The 21,573-nt window shown below is 38.5% G+C and overlaps 1 protein-coding gene across 1 annotated transcript in view; it reads right to left on the minus strand.

Moving 5' to 3' along the window:
* Positions 1-21,573, minus strand: part of LOC148107318 (orofacial cleft 1 candidate gene 1 protein-like) — a gene marked incomplete at its 5' end in the record, with an annotated part of 60,642 nt that overhangs the window by 30,664 nt on the left and 8,405 nt on the right. The window contains 2 exons of the mRNA XM_087857900.1: positions 456-524; positions 7,157-7,243. Of these exons, the coding sequence (XP_087714026.1) occupies positions 456-524; positions 7,157-7,243 (156 nt within the window). The remainder of the gene's footprint in view (positions 1-455; positions 525-7,156; positions 7,244-21,573) is intronic.

Here is a 21,573-nt window from a genome sequence, read left to right on the forward strand (position 1 = left end):
TTAAGTTCCTAGATTAATACACATGAGAATTACTTAAAGAGCCTAACATTCACAAGTATGAATTTCCATGCGAAGGCTGAAAACAGTATACTGCTTGTCTTCTATCACCCAAAGCATTTATCTAAAAGCTAAAACATATTCTTTTAAAAGAGTGGCATATGCCACCATATTAGAGAACCCAAATATGTCATATCTCGTTGTAAGATCCTGCAATAGCAAGTAAATCATTTTCGCTATCTAGGGTTATAAATTCTATGTAATTCTAGAAAACTGGGCCATAGTTACCTTTCCCCCCAACTTTAGCTCTACTTCAGTATTTGCAACCATCAAAAGCACACATAGGTCGTCAGTGAGTGGTTATGTTTAGAAAACACAGATCAGCATTTGCAAGAAAACATCTTAATGAATTTACAACTAATGTTAATACAAATGATTGAAAATAATGATTCTCTTACCTTGGGCTTCTCCTTGTCCACTCTTGTCAAATAGCCTCATTAATCGATCATAGAGAATTCTATTATCAGCTGGTAGGGGTGTTAAAAGAACATATTTACGATAACCTTCTCATCAGTTAATTTATAAACATGAAATTGAATTACAAAAAAATATTAATCATCATCGCTCTTTAGTTATTTTATAGGTCATAGACACAAATTCTATTCAATATGCTGCCTTGCTCTGAAATGTAAAAAAAACACCTTTTATAAGTCAATGATAACTGGGACAATGACTTTTAAATGTATATTGCAAGGTATTCATAATGGGATACTTCTCCAATAAAAAGATCTAATATTCAATGGATTATGACATGGACCACACAAAAATCATTTCAGAACAAGTCATTATGGTTTGTTAAATCATACAACAGAATATATAAGCAAAATGAATGAGTGTTTTCCACTACCTACTCTCTGCATATCCTATTTTTTATTGCATATGTGTAAGAAACAACAAACTCAGGTGGCATTAGGTGGACTTAAATTCTTTGATATATGCTATTGCAATATAATAGAGTATACAAGCGCTACTTAGTTCTTTTGTCAATTTAAAGTAACAAGGTTATGTCGTTAAAAAACGGAAACCAAACACCCGAGGGAACAAATAAACAAAAAACACATGACCAAAAAAAACATGTTCTGGAAAAGGGTTTAAAGAGTCATCTAGGTAGATCTGCCCCTGGATAGAACCAAATAGAAATGATGCCAATCTGGATGACGACCCCAGTCTCAGAATTAGAATATACATACATAATCAGACATGTTCCCCTCCTCCAGGGGCAAGTGAACTAGCTCGACCGTGGTTGCACTCTCACAGAGGTTGTTTTAATAAAGCCCACGTGTTTCTACAACTTCTCACTTTGCACTCCACGGGTGAGCCAACTCCAGGATGGTAGCTTATTCTGCATCTCACATCTGAACAGCACATCCAACAGCAAGTGTTCTGGAAGAGCCTTGAGGGGTCTTCACTGTCCAAGTGAGAAGTTCTTGAAAATTCTAGGTTTCCCCTTTCCGTCTATCCCTATGATTTTTTTGAACATCAGTGTTGGAAAGAAATTCACTGTAGCTTGTGCTCATGGACTTGGGATGACTATTCAGGAAAGCCTAGGCTGCTGGAGCCAGATAGAATGTCTGAAAGTGTAACTAACATAAAATGGTCTTTGAAGTCAGCTTCTGCTCACTGAACCCTGAAGATGACTTTCTCACGTATCAGTTGACCTGCAAATGTTCTTTTCCTGCCAAGAGCCCGTGCAAACTTCCTACCACCCCAACATTTGGGGGAAAGGGAGAGGAGCCATCCCTGGAAGACATTTTGCAGGTTGTGCATTAGGGAAGCATGAACTTATATTCCACCATTGTCTGGAACTTGATAATTCTTAGTGAGAACAGCTACTAAACTTATAAAGTTGATATATGGCTCATGAAAGACTCTTATTTGGAAGTTAACAACGAGCAATGGCAGATTCATAGACAGGGAAATCTCTGCAGATGTAATAAAAGCCTCACTACAAGGACTAGGTAATCCTGACAGACCAATGAGGGTCACAGAAAAGAATAAATGAACATACAATTTGCATGTCAAAGCAAACAGATAGACGAAAGGTAAATGGGATTAATACAGAGACACCGTCTTTAGAGAGAGGCAAACCTAGGTCCAAATCCCAGCTCTGTCACTTACTAGCTCTGTAATCTTGGGGCAACTTCTTAGAGTCTTTGAGCTTTGATCTCCTGGCCCCAAAAGTGGGATGGAAGTGAGGGTTAAGAAGATAACACACATAAAGCACCTTGCTTCGTGCCTGGCATATAGTAGGGACTCAGCAAAGGCCAGTCACCCCCCATTTCCTTGTTTGTTTGTGGTTAACTACTTAGTAATTGTACGAAGTACAAAATTTTTCAATAGCTTAGGTTCTGTCATTCTGAACCAGTGTTTTTGTTTTCATTATGAAGTAATGAATTATAGACAGCTTCTGGGGTGTCATAGGAGAGGGACCTGAACAAGAGATACCATACAAATAATTGCTGTAGAGGTTCTAGTGCCTTCGGTAGGCAGACCTGGCAAGAAACCCCGTCAGTGGTGCCCCAATAGGACCCTGGAGGGTCAAATGGGTTACATAAGACAGAAACTGAAGGCAAGAGAATGTCCCCTTCAAACTCAAATTCAACAATTTGAACCAATCTGCTTCCTTTCCTCTTCAGAAGTTTTCCTCAAAGGGAGCGGTGTGGGAAGCCAACAGGACAAAGGCAACTCCTGAGGGAAAAGAGAACAGAGAGTGCCAAAGATAGGGATCTGATTTCCACTCCGTGCTTGCCAGAGCTCTGTGATCTTAAGAAAACTACTAAATCTTTCTAAGCTTGTTTCTTCATCTTAAAAATAGAGATAATGACAACCACTTTGGACAGTTTTGCATTGGCTGGCCAGAGCTGCTATGTCTAGCCTAAAACACCCCTTGAGCACTCAGGAAGTACTAATAACTCATGTGTACAGAAGGCTCACCATGTCTGGGATATTACGCTTAGCACTTTCCATTCATTTCTTCATATATACATTCACGCCACAAAGACTTCTCAAGTCAACCTCAATCTCTATGCCAACCTCTGTGCTAAGTCTTAAAAATTCATCAGTGAACAAGGTAAGCAGAATCTCTGCCCTCTTTGTGCTCAGGAGATGGTCTACTAGGGGAGACATGCATTTCACAGGTCACCTCACTAATAAATAGTTTAGTGATCATCGCCATGAGTTGGATAAAGAAGGTAGACAGGGAAACATCACTTTGGTTAGTCAGGGAAGTGGAGAATTGACATGTAAGCTGAATCTTCAGGAAGAAAGTACAACGGCCAGTAAGGAGGCTGTCCCAGCACCTGTGAGGTTTCAGTGTCCAAAAGGAAGCTCCATGCATATAAGGAACAAAGGAAGTCCAAGGTGGCCAAAGCTTGGTGAGCAAGCTCAGGGGACCTGAGATGGGCAAGGACAGTAGATTGGTTTTTACCCTGAAAGCAACAGGCAACAATAAGAGAGCTTCAATGAGGGATAAGCAAGATGCTGTGTGGACAATAGATAAAAGCAAAGGAGGAGTGGATGTGGACAAAAGCGGTCCAACAATTCCAGGCAGGAGCTGGGGTTCACTTGAGACTGAGTAGAAACAGAATTGAAGTCTGGTGATCAGGGAGAACACATTTAGTATGTCAAATCCATGGGCCTCAACACTCCATAATATATTATTATGAATAATTAGCTGTTATTAAATACAACAGGTGATGGTTAACTTGATATGTCAATTTGGCTGGGCTGGGGTACCTAGTTATTTGGTCAAGCATCAGTCTAGATGCTGCTGTGATGGTATTCTTTATTAGTATACTTCAAGTAAAGCAAATTACTCTGCAGGTAATGTGGGTGGGCCTCATCCAATCAGTTGAAGGCATAAGAGAAAATGCAGGTTTCCCAAAGAAGTGATTCTCCTCAACACTGTGATATAGAAATTATGCCTCCACTTCCAGTCCACTGTCCTACCAAATTCAGTCTCAAGACTGCATATCAATGCTTGCCTGAATTTCACATCAAACTTTACGTGAATCTCAACCCTACCAGACTGCCCTATAGATAGACTTGCCAGTCCCCACAATCACATAAACCAATTTCTTAAAACAAATCTCCCTCTTTCTCTCTCTCTTTCTGCATGTACATATATTGTATATGTATTATGTACATGTATAATATACATGTATTATGTATATGTAGAGGCAGAAAGAGAGAGAGTCTATTTATTGGTTCTGGGTTCTGTTTCTTTGGAGAACCCTGACTTATCCACAAGCTAATATTACTTACATCAAATCATATCCAAATTGTAAAATAATACAATGTGTGGAGCTATGCAGTAGATGCCTCGTAATGGCACTCAGATCTATATTCCATATTAATAAAACGTATTGACCAAGAAGCAAGAACCAGTTGCCCATTATTTTTACAATCTTTGCTAGATAAAAAATTAACATAATATTATCCTTCCAGGATCTACTGTTAAAAAAATTAAAAATAAAATAAAATAAAACGGTAAGGGCACTTGGGTGGCTCAGTTGGTTAAGCATCTGATTCTTGATTTCGGCTCAGGTCTTGATCTCAGGGTTGTGAGATGGAGCCCCACATCGGGCTCTATGCTCAGTAGGGAGTCTGCTTGAGAGTCTTTCTTCCCTTCTCCTTCTGCCCCTCCCCATCTACTTGCCCTCTCTCTCTCTCTCTCTCTCTCCCAAATAAATAAATAAATAAATAAATCTTTAAAAAATAATGAAAATAAAATAAAATAAAGCAGTGGTGGTGTTGGTGGGTTATTGACACTGAAAAAGAGTCATAAATTCTTTTTAACATTGAAAGTTATCCAACTTATGTTCCTTTATGTTTCATTTCCAGGAAACACAAAGTAAGAGTAAGTGATTAATTATAGTTATAATATTGTCCTCGATTTCTCGTACATTTACTTCTTTGTATAGGTGTTCTCAAATCCCTGTTTCATCTATGTTTGAACTTTGCTCTGACCATATGCATTTACATTTCTATTATAAGCTGCCTCAAACAATTTGGAAGCAAGTAGGGTACAAATCATAAACAGCTTTGCCACATCTACTGTGAAAATGAAGACCATTCTCAGCAATCAGACTGTCAACATTCCAGAAAGTGTCGACATCACTCTGAAGGGACACTGTTACTGTGAAGGGCCCCAGAGGAACCCTGAAAAGAGACTTCAATCACATCAATGTAGAACTCAGTCCCCTTGGAAAGAAACAGAAGAGGCTCTGAGTTGACAAGTGATAGGAAACAGCAAAGAACTGGCTACTGTCCACACTGTCTGTAGTCATGCACAGAACATGGTCAAGGGCGTGACACTGGGCTTCCATCACAAGATGAGGCCTGGGAATTCTCACTTACCCACCGACACTGTCATTCAGGAGAACAGTTCTCTTGTCGAAATCTGAAATTTCCTGGGTGAAAAATAAAACCCCAGAGTTTGGATGAGACCAGGTGTTGCTTGCTCAGTAACTCAGGAAAGAGGAGTTAATTCTTACAGGAAATGACACGGAACTGGTATCACACTCAGCTGCTGTGATTCAGTAAGCCACCACAGTTAAAAACAAGCATGACAGAAAATTGGGGGATGGTGTCTATGTTTCTGAAAAAGGACAAGTCTGGCAGGCTGGCGAATAGGATCTAAGTTGTCCAGCTACATGAACAGCAAGATGCCGGATGAATTTTCAGACTTATTTGTGGCATCTTAAAGATGCAATAAAAGCTGTATTGATTTGAGGGACAAGAACAAGTTATAAACAAATATGAGAACAAAGCTGAACGAGGGTGAACACAGATGGGGCACACACACAAGATGCTGGGCGTTGCACCTTTGTTCAGGTGGCCCATCCCGGCCCCGTTACGTCCCTGCACGGTCTTCGGCTCTGTGCCAGAGAGGGTGTGGAAGGCGATCTTGTGTTCGTCAGCACGGCCTATTCCCCTAAATGAAATAACTGCACAGGTTTGAATGCCCAGAAAAAAAGAAAAAGAAATGATCACTAATTGCGGGCTTAAAACTGGATACAAAGACAGCTGCCTGCTCTGAAACGTGGGACCCAAAGGGAACCCCAGGCAATGGGCCATCACTGCTTAGTAGGGAAGAATGACCCACAATATTTTGGGTCATTTGCCTATCTGTGATTAGAGCATTCCTCTTTCATATATCACTGAACATCTTATTAAGTCCTTTCGCCCTTACGGTACAAAAACTCCACGAAATACAACTATATTATTGTGATCTCCAAGGAATTAAAACAGACTTCAAGAAGAATCCAATTGATACCCCTCTCCAGAACGCACTGGGATTATCTTTCATCCCCCAAGTGTGCTGGGCAAAGAAACGGTTGAGATTTTTCCAGTTTTCAATCCCCCTTGATTTGAGTTCCTGGTAAAAACTGCCCTGAGAGTAAAGTTCTCGCCTTGTTTCTTGTACATACATCTTTTGATGATATCTGTGGATTCTGTGCTGTCTAAATAGAGATGTAGTTATGAAAACTATCTTTTAAAATAATTTTTGCACCATGCTTGAGCCCCTCTATCGGTGAGGATTTACCCCAGCCTTTCCCTAAAATGTCCAGATCCAGTGACTGGTGCCCAGTGATGGAACGTGGTCTTCAGAATGGTTATTTTACAGCTGCAACTAGACTCAAGGTTACAGAAGAGGAAATCATCAGATCACCGCACCTTTGTGGTGGTTCCCTGCCTCTGAAGAAAGGAACCAATAGTCACCGTGCACAGAAACTTCTTACACTAGAGGAATTTTGCTACGCATGCAAGACTGCTCATTTTAAACTCAAAGAGCAGAGATGGCATTTGTAAAGTGATGAGGTTCCTCATACCCATAGCACGGGCCTTATAAAGACACCAAACCGCTTCCGGCGGCGTCAAATGAAAGCAAATTCCTGCTTCTTCTCTCTGACCAGCTGGCTGTCCTTGATCAAAAATTACCTTCACTGCCCATCATGTTGTTAGTGGTTAAAACTTACCATTTAAATTGTAAGCCGCAAAATCTAAACGGAACTGCATGTGTGATCTTTGTCACCTCATTTTCATGAATGGAAAAGAATATTCTGACACAAAAATTACATACTTAATTCTAGCTCACCCTCTCTGCTGACCTCCATCCCACACTGCCTTGGGTTGATTTCCTCATCCATCAGTGGGTCAAAGTAATTTCTGCTGTATTCATTTCCTGTGGAAAGTACATGAAGTAAGGGTCAGTGATTATTAGAAGCACATGAACCAAAATGTTAATTTTGAAATCGACACCAGCACAGAAGGGCCATTTTAGCTACTTTATAAGCTTAATTTTTGTACAAGTCCTTGCAGGCCTCCCTTTTTTGTAATTATCATCTTGCAAAAGGTCAGAAAAGGTAATTCAAGAAACAAGTTCATGCTATCTTTCGGTTGCTAAAAAAATTAACGAGAAAATGATCAAATGTAGACTTTAGGATAATAATAATAATAACCTTCAGCAAAATTATGTTTGGGATATACTCAAGAAACGGACATTGTTGGACTATAATGATGTTTAGGGCTCACTGATCATTCTGTTTACCAGCTTGTAGGTCCATTCCCCAAGTCTACCGTGTTGTTGTTTCCAGAATTCTGTCATCAATTTTGTAGTGTCTTAATTATGAGAACCTGTAGCAAAATTTCTATGTTGACATTAGAAAATAAAGAAAGAGAGAGAAAGTGAAAAGAAAGAGAAAGAAGGGAGGGAGGGAAGAAGGAAGGAAGGAAGGAAGGAAGGAAGGAAGGAAGGAAGGAAGGAAGGAAGGGAGGGAGGGAGGGAGGGAGGGAGGGAGGGGAGAGGGAGGGAGAAGGAGGGCAGGAGACAGAGAAAAAGAAAAGTAAGAGGTCTTTTTTGCTCTCTCAATTTAAGTTACATGAAGGGAAGGCACAAATGATCTAGTCAGAAATTTGGTTCAATACACATCAATAATCTCGACAAACAATCCAAAAATCCTCACTTTACGTTTCTCACTTACTTTTGTCCTTGTCTCAATAATCAAACTGTAGCATCGAATAGGACTTTGTAATAGAGAAAAGGGTCTGTTATCAATTTTCCAAATCTAGTTTCCTACTTCCTGCAGACTGAAATATATATGTCTGTTGCTAGCAATTTGCATTCAGCAAAATATAACCCACCCTGACAATAATTCAAGTTGCCTCAAACACTGCGAAAGAAAGAAAGCGTCGTCGACCACAAACAACAATCGGGTTGCAAGTATTGTTCACAGGAAAGGGTTAACAAATACCAGGTATACTGCGATCCTCCATCACATATTTGATTTAGGATCAAAAATAATCCAAACAGCAGCTCCTTTTCCAAGACTAAATGGAATTTTGATATGAACCGAGGTTTAATTTATATTTCTGGACCGGCACATTTTTGCTGTCAGTCTCTGTTCTATCAACGTAGTAAGTACAAGAACTGAAAATCTGCTTTTCCTTGAGGTCTCAATAAAGAAAAAATAAATGAGTTTCATTTTTGTTACTTTATCTGTCAACAACTACTGGGCTGCTATGAGTCTTGGCAGTATGTAATCAAGGTCGTATGTACTGCAATAACACAGTCATTCTACCTCATTCATGTAATTGTTTTTGGTTTTTTTCCCCTCTACCACAAAGCACTGTGGTACCCTAAGCACACTCTTCCATATGCTGGCAAAATAATTCTCCTCTATTAAAGCAAAAGTGGCAGTGTATTTCTTATTATCACGTACGCACAGCAGTCAGCCATGGTACCCAGAGCTTGCAATCACCCCCGTTCCGATACAAGACTAGATTCTTTGTCTACAGAAACGACTTCGTAAATAATACCAAGTTAATCAAGACCTTGGAGAAAGAAAGAGTGCAGTCGTTTTTAACCAAAAGTCTGGAGAAGTTTATCTGGTCTGTAGGTTCTCAAACCCTTTTTTCATCCCTGCTGTCAGTTGAGAAAGGAGGGTCCCACCCAGCTGAGTGCAGAGAGCCTGCAGACCCCCAAGTCTCCCCTCGGGGGCTCGGTGCTTCCACACGCAACTAGGAGATGGGCCCCCGGAAGGTCTACGTATGGTTTCAACATCTATGCAAATCGTTCCTCCCACATTCAGGCTGGGCTGAGGCACACATGTAAGTTATAAACGCCACTCTTGGAGTGATTTATGTTGTGCTTTGCATTCTGGAATATGGCAAAGAGCATTTTACAGGTAAAGGCTGATGAGGAATCTTTACAAAGAGGCAATCCAAGGATTCCCTTTAAGCATCCCCAAATTCTACATTATATTATATCATATTATATTATATAGTATATATCATATATTTATTATATATATTTACTATATATTATATAACATTATAATTCATATATTTTGATTCATATATTTTATGTAATTCATTTATTGTTACGATTTATACATTTTCCACTATATTTTACATTATGTTGTGCCTTATTTTACATATACAATATTATACTTGTTTATTGTCTGTCTCCCCCACAAAAAATAATTAAAAACTAAAACAAAAAAATTTGATTAACCTCAAAGTGCTCCATAAGGACAATGACATTAACTCCTTGTTTAGTACAGCGCCCTCAGTGGCTAGAAGCGTGCCTGGCACACAGAGGTACTCATAGTATCTGTATTCATTTGTTACAAACCTCTCTTGGAACCCTACGGCAATACCCAAATTCTTCCTTTGTCCTGATGTTCTATCTTGATTAAATGAGCAACTTTTTTCCCCACCCTTTATTCAGCTCTTCCTTTCTATTCCCCATCCCCTCTATCTCTTCCTTCAAGACCCCCTTCCCTTTGCTTTTTTAATGAGCGCTTTCTAGGAACTAAACACTGTGTTCGGATTTTAGAAACAAACCAACAAAACACCACGGTCCTGCCTTCAGAGCACAGGGAGCTCTGAGAACAAGGAAGGGAAACATGCACGGTCTGGTTAAGATTTCATAGCGCAGTAAAGGATGGAGTTCTTTTGGGGCACATAGCAGGAGCCCCCAGCCCATACTGGGGACTTCAGGGAAGACTCTGTAGAAACTATCTGAAGTAAATTTTGAAACTTCCTCACTAGAGGAATTGAGTTGAACTCATGTTTTGTTTTGTTTTTTTTTAATATTGTATTTATTTATCTGAGAGAGAGAAGGGGGAGCAGGGGGTAAGGAGAAGAACAAGCAGACTCTGTGCTGAGCTCGGAGTCAGAGGTGGGGCTCGATCTCACCACCCTGAGATCAGGACCTGAGACGAAATCAAGAGCCGGATGCTTAATCGACTGTGTCTCCTAGGTGTCCCTAACTCATGTTTCTGTTCAAATTGTTATTAAGTTGTTGTACAGTGTCACTATATGCTGATATGATGTTTCAGATCTATTCATTCGACCAATATTTAGTGAGTGCCTATTATGTAAATATGTCAGTAAAATAAAATACTTAAAAATCCTTCCCTTTATGGAGCTTACATTCTGGGAATGGAAGAATAAAGGCAAATGAATATATGGGCGCCTGGGTGGCTCAGTCAGTGAAGCATCTGTCTTTGGCTCAGGTCGTGATCCCGGGGGTCCTGGGATCGAGTTCCCCATAGGGCTCCTTGCTCAGTGGGGAGCCTGCTTCTCCCTCTGCCTGCCGTTCCCCCGCTTGTGCTCACTCTCTATCAAATATATAAAGAAAATCTTTTAAAAAAATGAATATGTGTACTTTACACTTTTTTTGATAGTGATTAGCGACATGGGAAAAATTAAGAGCCAGATAAGGATGATTATGCCCCCCAAGGGGGAGCAGGGGTCACATGTCTTGCATAAGTCTTTGTTTCAAACTAAGAGTGACAACTTGGATTAAATCACCATATTCTCAAGACTATGGAGATAGTGAATCCATAATGTTTGTAATTATAATTACTTATAATGTATATATATAATTTATAATTATATATAATTTATTTATAAGTAATTGTAATACTTAAATTTATTATTTGTAACTTAGTACAATTTTGCCAATTTCTTGCTATAACATAGATCAGCTTATGAACAGGTAAGAACCTATTCTTAAATATCAAAACAATTCCTCCTTTTTATTAGTATATGTTGCCCTAATAAACCAATAACCTAAATACAGTAAGCAGAATTTAAGACAGTAAAGCACATGGAGCTTATTATAAATTTGGAAACAACTTCATCTTAACACTAGCTCTTTTGCTCATGTTTCATTGGATAGTGTCAGGATTTAACAGAGTGGGATGGTTTCAGAATAGGGTGTCTATTACCAGAAGGTAGGTTACTAATAGGATAAATTTCTGAAAGTGCCCTAATCATTCAAAATATGCTTTTGGATATATCTACAATCATCTCACAGGAAAATTAATAGACCCACTGAGAAACTCAAAGTAGGGCATTTAGCAATGTACATACAACAGATTTTAATTTGGCTGATATTTAACTGTTATATTCAGATGAATAACCTGAGAATCGCATATACAAATATATATACATTAAGGTATGGCTGTCCATTGAAGCAACTGGATGTGATACATACATTAATAAATCAATACACTGGTCTTGTCGATACTCTAGGTTACTCTATTTTTGTTTCCAACCTCCTAGGATTAGCTGTTCAATGCTTAGAATCAGCCTCAGCTAATGCATTGCTCGTGCTGCTTTTTACCGAACTGGGGGAGGAAAGCCCATGTACTTGCCTCGGCCCTTCCACACATATCAGGTTTTCCTATCACTTAACTCCGAGCAGCACAGAATGTAATCATGGCTTTTACTTAAATTACACCGTACATGAACTTTGGTCAGGAAATCCCCCAGTGTGCACCCATGCAGTTCCTTGGGGGCTGTAAGAGCGAGAACGAAATTGCCCACGAGAGGAAGGCTCGTGTGAATCATGCAAGTGTCTTGGCTCAACGAGGCAATCACTTCCTTTCGAATCAGCTAGGTTAGCTCCAGAGGAAGAAAATCTGAATGCATCTCTCTGTTCCTTGGGAGGTTTTTATGGACTCCATTCTTGTCCTTTTCCTGAGGATCCACCTGCTTCCGCTCAGCCTTTTATCACCAATCATCATGTTTTCTGTAATATACTGTAAGTCAAGTAAGTTAAATCAGCACAAGGCTTGCATGTAAACTAAATAACTAACCAAACAATTTACACTCTATGATTCTAGCCATGCACCAACATTTTACAAACTAGAATATTCTCCTGAAAGGTATTCCTCTTAAAGGCATGAAGACTCCATAACTATAATTAAATTTGATTTCCATGAACTTTATGAATAAATTTGAGAAAACTTCCTATTTTCCCCTCTTTGAAAATCCAATATGAAGAACTCAGGTTTAAATGTCCACAAGGCCAGATGTATGAAACATAAATGTGGAAAGCAGGGGTTTTAATAGAATATAACAAGGGGAAATTATGTCAGACTCAAACATGCCCTACCGCACTAAGTCAGTCCAAATACTATTTTGTAAAGTTGATTTACAAACATATTTTAAATTAAAGGCAACTAAAAAAACAAGAATACTTTTCACTATGATAAAGAATAGTTATCTTAAACCAAAGTCTTCATTATACTAAATATCTAAACAGCCCCAACAAAACCCAAATAAACATCAAAAAAGAAAATCCAATGATGAAAACTCAAAGTATGACTCCAACATTCATTATCAATATTATTATTCAACATGCTCCTAGAAATCTTGGCCAAAGCAGTTAGAACACAAATAAGGGGGATGAGCTAAAATTATTGAAAATAATTATGTTCTGTATAATTATTATTTGAAGATAATATGCTTCCCTACCATGAAAATATGAGATTTAACCCAAAAAACTTCCAGAACAAAGAAGATATTATTGGCATAATTGCTTGAAAATAACCAGATAAGCATTAAGAATCATTAACTTTTCAGGGCCCCTAGGTGGTTCAGTCAGTTAGGCATCTGCCTTCAGCTCAGGTCATGATCTCAGGGTCCTGGGATTGAGCCCTGCCTCAGGCTCCCTGCTCAACAGGAAACCTACTTCTCCCTCTGCCCCTCCCCCCTGCTTGTGCCTTCTCTTTCTCTAATAAATAAATAAAATCTTTTAAAAAATAGAATCATTACCTTTTCTAAATATGAATAATAGCCACTTAGAAGATAATGAGTATAGAAAACCAACACCCATTAAAAACGCTCCAGACAGCTCTCAAAAATTCATGTATTTATGTTGGATTTTTCATCGGAATCCATAGGTGGTCGTCCAGAATATTCATCTTATTCAGAAATTCAAACTAAAAGGCATGGATTTTTTTTTAACAACAGGGCTAAAAACAGTAAACGGACACCATTTCCTTTTTCTTCTTTAGGGAAAGGCTAACCTGTGACAATTGCTTGCCTGCGAACGCTATATTCCAGAGCTGGTGCCCTGCTGGACAAATTAGCTTTCTCAACTGCTTATTCTCACTTCCTTTCCAAATTTTGTGGGTATTTGAGATATCAGTGATTTGAAAATCTAAATAGGGTAACAGTTGAAGTTTGCTAACAAGTACTAATTAATTGAGCCATATTCTTTCTTCCCCTAAGGCCCTCCCTCGTGGTAAATTACGAGGCATCTTAACTTTCAAACCACTGGAGTGTTGTTGAGTGCATAACTGCCGAACGCTTTATCCCCGGCACCCCAAGGCATTGAGGTATCATGGGCTCCCCTGCACCTCAAATCCTCAGAGTTAAAGCACGTCCCTAAGAAGCCAACTTCTAAACAGGAAGATCTTTCCGTTACTTAAGTAATGGTGATAATTCAAAGGTTAAGTATAAATATGTTATTTTTTTTTACACATGTTTAAAAGTCCTTCCAAAAATATCAAAGTAATTTGAAGCCTGGCAATATTACTCGACATGGAAATCAATCGATGTATGTCCTGTGTAATATTGCCTGTCAAATTAGGATGTACCTAAAATTAGACATCAGTCACCCTCTAATCTTTTTGATTGTGCCTTCGTCCATTTAACAATACATCTTCCTCCTGGATCTAAGATTACTTGTACATATGCACTGTATTTAAGGCTTCATTCAGGTAGTAATGTTTTCATCATACTACAGCACACTTCAATATGGAAGGAATCAATATCATGGATTGTTAGATTTCATTTAAATAATCTTAATGAAAAATCCTTGCTCTAAAAAAATCTGGTAATTTATAGACATCTAAACTTTATCTCATAAAGCAAAAGGGTTCAAGACTTCCCCTGGGTTTTTTTTAATAAGGTTTTTGGTCAATTAATCTGATGAAGACTAAGGAAAGTCATATTTTCTGTTCAATTCTCTTTAATAGAAAACAAAAGTGATCTGAAGGAAACTCTAAATGGAATTATTTGGAGATAATACTAAAAGCATAAAATACGAAGGTCATGAAAAAATGAAATTGTTCTTAAAATGGAAATGCAACTATTGAACTCTGGTCAACATGAAGACTTGCAAAGCTTGAAATTTATATGAAATTTCATTGATATAGTGTAACTTCTTATTCTGATAGAAAAGTACATCTTTCAAAATTTCATCAGGGGCACCTGGGTGGCTCAGTCATTTAAGCGTCTGACTCTTGATTTTGGCTCAGGTTTTGATCTCAGAGTAGTGAGATCGAGCCAGGTGTCGGGCTCCACATTCAGTGTGGAGGCTGCTTGAGATTCTCTCTCTGTCTCTGCCCCCCCCCCAACCCGGCTCTCTTTCTCTCTCTCTCTCTCTCTCCCTCACTCAAAATAAATAAATGAATCTTTTTTAAAAATTAAAAAAAAAATTTCACCAGGTACTTCAGAGGATGTGGGTAAACAATCCAGTAACACACTGCATCACTAATGTATCACAAAACATTGTTCTCTCAGTTTTTACTATGTAGCTGTTTACAGTAGGAAAATAAACAGACTTCTGTAGTATTTGCTATGTGATATCCAGTCTAACGTTTCTATGATTCTAAGATTCTTAACCATACTTTTCACCATCGTATAGATTCCTGTGCTCACATTTTTATTTTAAAGCTATAGAAAGTTCACTGGCATATAAATAAATCCAGTGGTTTCAATCAGTGAACTGGAGTAACGAGGCAATATCTTCCAATGTTCAAATCATTCTTAAAAAATTACTATTCCAACCAGCTATGTATGACAGATTTTATAAAATACTATTTTACAAAGTCATCCATTGGGGGTTTTGCTAACATCGACTTGACGAGAACACAGAAAATAATTGTGCTTAACGGCTGGTAAATGTTACCCATGGTTTCAGTTTTAGCATTAACAAGTAGGAAGAGGCAACACAAGTAGACATTCTGCGGATTTCCTGAGCGAATCTGTCTGATTAACTGGAAATAGGCTTTTCCTTCTGAGAAGACAATAAATTAAACTTCTCTTATTCTATTGAAATTCTCGAAACTCAAACATCTGACTAAAATGCTCTTTCCCCAACTGGACAAACCGATGTTCTAAAACTGTTATTCCATTTAAAAAAAAAAAAAAAGTACAGGAAAGTAATCTTAAGTTGGTTTGTGTTAATTTGTATAAACTGACCAAATATTTCATCATTCTTATATCTCTATAAAATATTTCTTTATTTCAGAAGGAAGGATGCTGTCCTGAGTGCTTATTTTTAGCCTTTGAAGTCAATGAAAGAAATTCAAATCACTTAGGAGCCAAATCTTATCTACAGACACAAATCCAGGTCAGTTCAATAAACCTAAAAGCAAATGATTTTCCTGTATATTTCCTTTATCTTAATAACACTTGAAATGTCTTAAAGCAAAAAATATATATTTTTAAATGTTGTATAAATTTCATAGAACACTTTTTTCCCATCTTAAGGGAAAAATACCTCTAAGTGAGGTGAGCTAAAGACTTTTATACGATATCACCTCTAAAATAATCTAGGTTATGGGGGCGCCTGGGTGGCTCAGTTGGTTAAGCATCCAACTCTTGATTTCCGCGCAGGTCATGATCTCAAGGTCATGAGATTGAACCCTCAGTTGTCTCCCTCTTAGCATGGAGGTTGCTTAAGATTCTCTATCTTTCCCTCTACCCCACCCGCCTGCTCCCACATATGCACACGGATGCTGTCTCTCTCTCTCTAAAAAAAATAATAAAATAAAATAAAATAAAATAAAATAACCTAGGTTATGTGCACTATGGGAAAAAACAATTCTCATCATATATCTGCTCAGACAATTTGAATTATGCACTTAATGCATATACTTATTTGTTATTATTTTTGTGTGTGTGTAAGTATCTTTTTAATGGCCACGCTAATCTGAAATTAGACTTAGAGTCACATTTATAAATCCCCTGATCTGGGATTTTTTCAGTTTAGGCACAACTATTATTAATCTCCTACCTTTATTTCAAACTACCCCTCATTTCTTCTGGAAGAATCTAAGGCCTTAAATCATATATGCTCAAACTAATTCCCCTCATTGTCTTTGGAGCATCGACTATTTTCTTCCTCCACTGCTTAGCCTTCTGCTTTGCTGCTGTCAAGGTAAAGATTTTTATGCTAATGAAAGGGCTCTTCAAACCGTATTTATCATGAAATCAATGGTGGCAACTGCATTCCATGAAGCCACAGGAAAACCACTTCCTCCCCATTCCAGAACTGCTGCCGGGGCCACTTCAAGCGACCACTGCTGCCTCCAATACCAGTTTGTGCTGGTATCCATTATAGCCATGTCATGTTCTCTCTTAACGTCTTCTCTGGTTCTGATCAAACCTTGGACCCCCACCCATATCCATCCCACACCCACTGACAATGTCAAGCGAAGGGATATACGTCACTTTGCCCACATGATATTCCTCCACATGATACAAAGTAGCAGGTAGAGCCACTGAGGTCCCCAACAACTGACAGAGATCTTCGTTTTTATTCCAAGCCCCTCCTTCAAAAACCCAGGAATAAATGCCTGGGGATTAGATCATGGGACGATATGATTGGCAAACACTGTACTGTGATCAAAATTACCCTTCCTCTCTGGCCTTGAGCAATTGGCATGACATCAAGTTTACGTGCCTGACTGTCTCTTTCCTTGGAATTAGCCCTTTCCTAGGGGTCATCTTACTTTTTTCTTAAATGGAAATGCAACAAATGAGCCAGTCAAATAACAGCTGAAAAGGGCTTAACGAAGTTTGAATTTAAGATGGAATTTCATTGATATAGCACAACTCCTTAATCTGATAGCCAGAAAATATTTTTTTTTTAATTTTCACCCAACATTTAAAGGAAATTAGATTTTAAAAAATAAACAAAAAACAAAACAAAACAAAAAGACAAAAAACGATTTCTGTCCAACTGCTAAGATATTAACCACATCATTGACTTATCAGAAAGCCTAAACTTCTATATCAGCTTTTTCACTAAAAAGCTATATTCGTTTTAGGCTCTTTTAAACCACAAATCCTCACACACACTCAGGCTGAGGCTGAACATACTTGAATCAATTAAACTGGGATCCTGGTGTCTCTCTCTCAGACACACACACACACACACACACACACACACTTTTCCTATTTTAATCCATACTTCTAGAATAACCCAATTTAAGAAATCCTATGTGTAAAATAGATATAAAACTCCTCCATGAGAAAAGATTGCTTTTGTGAGAGTACCAGATTATTCTGGATTAATTAATTACAATCTCAATGTGACTTTGCAGATGTAATATGTTAGATGAACACAGAGAGCTTCCAAGTCTGCTCCCTCACTTTCGTATCTCCCATATGTAGTATAGGGCTTGACAAATGGAAAATGTTCAATTAATATGCTTTTTGGCAAATGAGGAGGAGGAAATAGAGAATTATATATGCATTTTTTATTTTATATATATAACTCCTAAGCAAAATATTGTAGTAATCATTTTATACCCAACTAATCACACATAGACCACTCCTATTTTTAAGTTGTCCTGATGTTATTAACCATAAGATATGATCAGTAAATCATCAAAGACATAGGAACTGTAATCAGAGTTAAGGGACAGTTATCAGAGTTTTGTTTGGTTGATTTGTGTTGCTGTCTTGCATCCATTTCCCCTCCCTACCAGCATCCTAATTTCCTAATGCCCAGTGTAATGGGAATTGACGGTCCAGTAACCCCAGATTCCTGTCTCCAACTACGGAAGCTAGGGAGGGCGAACAGAACCTCCTTGTCCTGCTGTGATAAAACCAGGAGGCAAGCAAGTGACCTGAGCGTGGCCAGCCCAATGCTCTCCCCTAGGACTTTGAGTAAGTGAAGGAAGGATGGAAAGAACACTAGAACTAACCTCCATGAAGGAACTTCCCAAGGGCAGTGAAATCACTCACCACCAGTGGACCTGTTCTATCCACTTTGTTTTGTTGTTCTTCTTCTTGTTTTTTTGTTCTATCCATTTCTACAATTCCTTCTTATTTCTCTCCCAAGGCCTTTCCATAGCTCCTTCTCACACCTGTCCCACATTTCATTTTACTGCCATTTAGACTTCAGGCATTCTCTATCTGTTTAGTGCTGCCATATTATATATTTAGATCATTAAATAGTCCCTTTTGATCCATCCAGCCCTCCAGCCTTTGTTAGGTTCAGAACCTAAGCTGACTTCTCTGTCTTTTGAAATTCTGAGCAGTTGTAGGCTCTCCGCCACTTTCCCTTTTCAAGTACTATACTTCAGAATTTCCCTTTCTCAGAAGGCTAATCCTCATCAGGTCAGGGCATAGCTGGGAATTAACAAAGGGGATGAGCTGGGATCAGAAAAGCAGCCTACACACAGAAAACAGAAGTTCTGAGCAAGATGGAACAGAGGACATGTGACCAAAAATAATCATATGTATTCTTAATAATGCTTTTTTTAAAAGCATCTAAAAAGTGGAAATATAATGATATTTACTGATAAGATGATGATTTGTCCTCATTTTAAAAGCACTGTGGGGGAAATATCTAATTACTCTTACCTAAGTAATCACATTGGTAGATGAAATAAATTTCCTTTTTTAAAAGTATTAATAAGAAACACTGTGTCCTATAATATCTAGAAGTTTCTAAATTCACATATTTCAAATATTCTTCTTCATTCACAGACCATAAAATTGCCCATTTCATTTGCAAATGAAACCTTTTTTGGAGGCTCTTCCAAAGGCAGGCAAACAGGATGGGTTTGAGTAGAAATGCAGCAAATAATTTTTTTTTAATGTTGACTATGTTCCAGAAGAGAGATGGTATAACGCCTGCCCATGTGTCTGGCTGGTTTTGTCAGGATGATACTAAATCATTTCTGGATTTTCCATCTAAAGCTTCTTCTTTTTGTTCCTTCCACTCTGCTCTACTTCTGAGTTATAAAATTTTCACTCTCTCCATTTTCCAGAATCAGGCCAACTAAGTATCACTCATGACAATTACTACCTTCCATGCCCATTTTCATCTCCAAGAGAAGGGAATAAGCCCATAGTAGTAGCTCTCAACCCCAGCTGTCCATCGAAATGCCTTATAGAAGATTTGGAATATAGACCTGCCCAAGATTCATCCCTGAGATTATAACTTCCAAAGCATCCTGGCTCCCCAGATAATTCTGATAGATAGCCGAGGTTAAGAAACACCAACACAGAAACATAAATTCTAGTTTTAGGGATATGCTAAATCAACATACATTTATCTAAGCAATTATACTCTCCTTACAGAAACTCAGACATACAAAGCCAACATCAAGGTACTTGACACTTGGAATAAACCTTCTTTAAAATCATGGAGAAGTTACTAATTCCTAGTACATAGAAGAATTCACTCAGCCTATCTCCAGGAATACCCTTTGTAATCAAACTCTTTTTTTGTATCATAGAAATGATGTTAGGGGTGCCTGGGTGGCTCAGTCAGTTAAGCGACTGACTCTTGATTTCAGCTCAGGTCCTCATCTCAGCGACGTGCGATCCAGCCCTGCGTGGACCTCCACACTCAGCGGGCAGTCTGCTTCTCTCCCTCTCTCTCTGTCCCTCCCCCAGCTCACATGCACTCTCTCTCTCTCTCAAATAAATAAATACATTTTAAAAAAGAAAAGAAAGAAATGATGTTAGAAATGACAAGCACAATTGAGACTGTGTTGGGAATATTATCTTGTGGGTCACTATTGGTGAAGCAGTATTTGGGGGGCTGAGACATTATAGTTCTCTAAGAGTTCCTCAAACTCTGCGACGGAGACTTTTACGGCTAAATTTTCAGGTCTAATTAGCTACAATTACATTGCTCAGTGCCAGCCATCAGCCATGTATTCCTATGGAGCACTTGAAATTAAGAAATCAAGATTTACTGTCAATGTAAAATACACACAGATTTCAAAGACTTCACACCAAAAAAAAAAAAAGTAAATTTTTTTTACATTTTTATGTTGAGTAATAAGCTGAAATAATATTTGTAGGTATTTTTTAAATAAAATGTATTATTAAAATTAATTCACTTGTTTCTTTTTAATTTTACCAATGTGGGCTATTAAAAAATGCCAAGTTGGGGCACCTGGGTGGCACAGCGGTTAAGCGTCTGCCTTCAGTTCAGGGCATGATACCAGCGTTATGGGATCGAGCCCCACATCAGGCTCCTCTGCTATGAGCCTGCTTCTTCCTCTCCCACTCCCCCTGCTTGTGTTCCCTCTCTCGCTGGCTGTCTCTATCTCTGTCGAATAAATAAATAAAAATCTTTAAAAAAAAAAAAAAGAAAATGCCAAGTTACATATATGGCTCACATTATATTTCTATTGGATATTTACTTCCACCCTAACCCTTATCACAAGTGTCATCCTTTCCACAGGCCTCGTCTTATCCTCTCTCACCAACACCTGATCTACCATAAATGTAATTATTCTCCATGACTCGCTTTATTCAGCTTCTGACAGCCAAGCCATCAAGTGGTACTTCAGCTCTGAATGTTCATCAGAAAACTTAAAATTCAAGGTTTCCACATAGACTTCTCGTCTTCTGGGGTCACAGAGAATAAGAATTCCTACTGAAAAACAAAAAACAAAAAGCAAAAAACAAAAAACAAAAACAAAACAAACAAACAAAAAAAAACAGAACACCTCTGTTGAACATAAATTTGTGAAAAAAAGAAAAAGAAAAGAAAGAAAGAAAGCCTGCTCTGGCCTCCATCTGGGCTAAGAGACACACTTGTCTCCTCAGGGTCTAACAGTGAAATACCCTAGCTCCGTAAGAAAGACTAGTTTCCCAGCAAAGGAACCAAAGACCTAAAAAATGTCTTTAGGCTGAAGATTCCAGTTTTCCTTCAGAGTCCGAGTTGAACAAGAAGTCAAACGAATGGGGCCCAAAGCCTCCTTCATGCTGCTCGCACCGGCCATTCTGCTAGCATCCTCTCTGCCGGCTTGGGAGGTCGCTGATCCTGAAAGTCTGACCCGGCTCTCGAGTCTCCCTTCTGAATACGTCAGCAACCTCTACAGATGTTACCCCAATATTCCTTCACAACGCCCTGTCCCCAGATGCACGGACATCTCCCGTGAAGAGGAGGGAAGCTAGGGGGCAGAGGGGTGAGATGTGTAGGTCATAGCGTGAAACAAGATTTGATTT

Source organism: Ursus americanus, chromosome 32 (assembly GCF_024610735.1).
Source record: "Ursus americanus isolate L20-20 chromosome 32, mUrsAme1.1.p, whole genome shotgun sequence".
NCBI lineage: Eukaryota > Metazoa > Chordata > Mammalia > Carnivora > Ursidae > Ursus > Ursus americanus.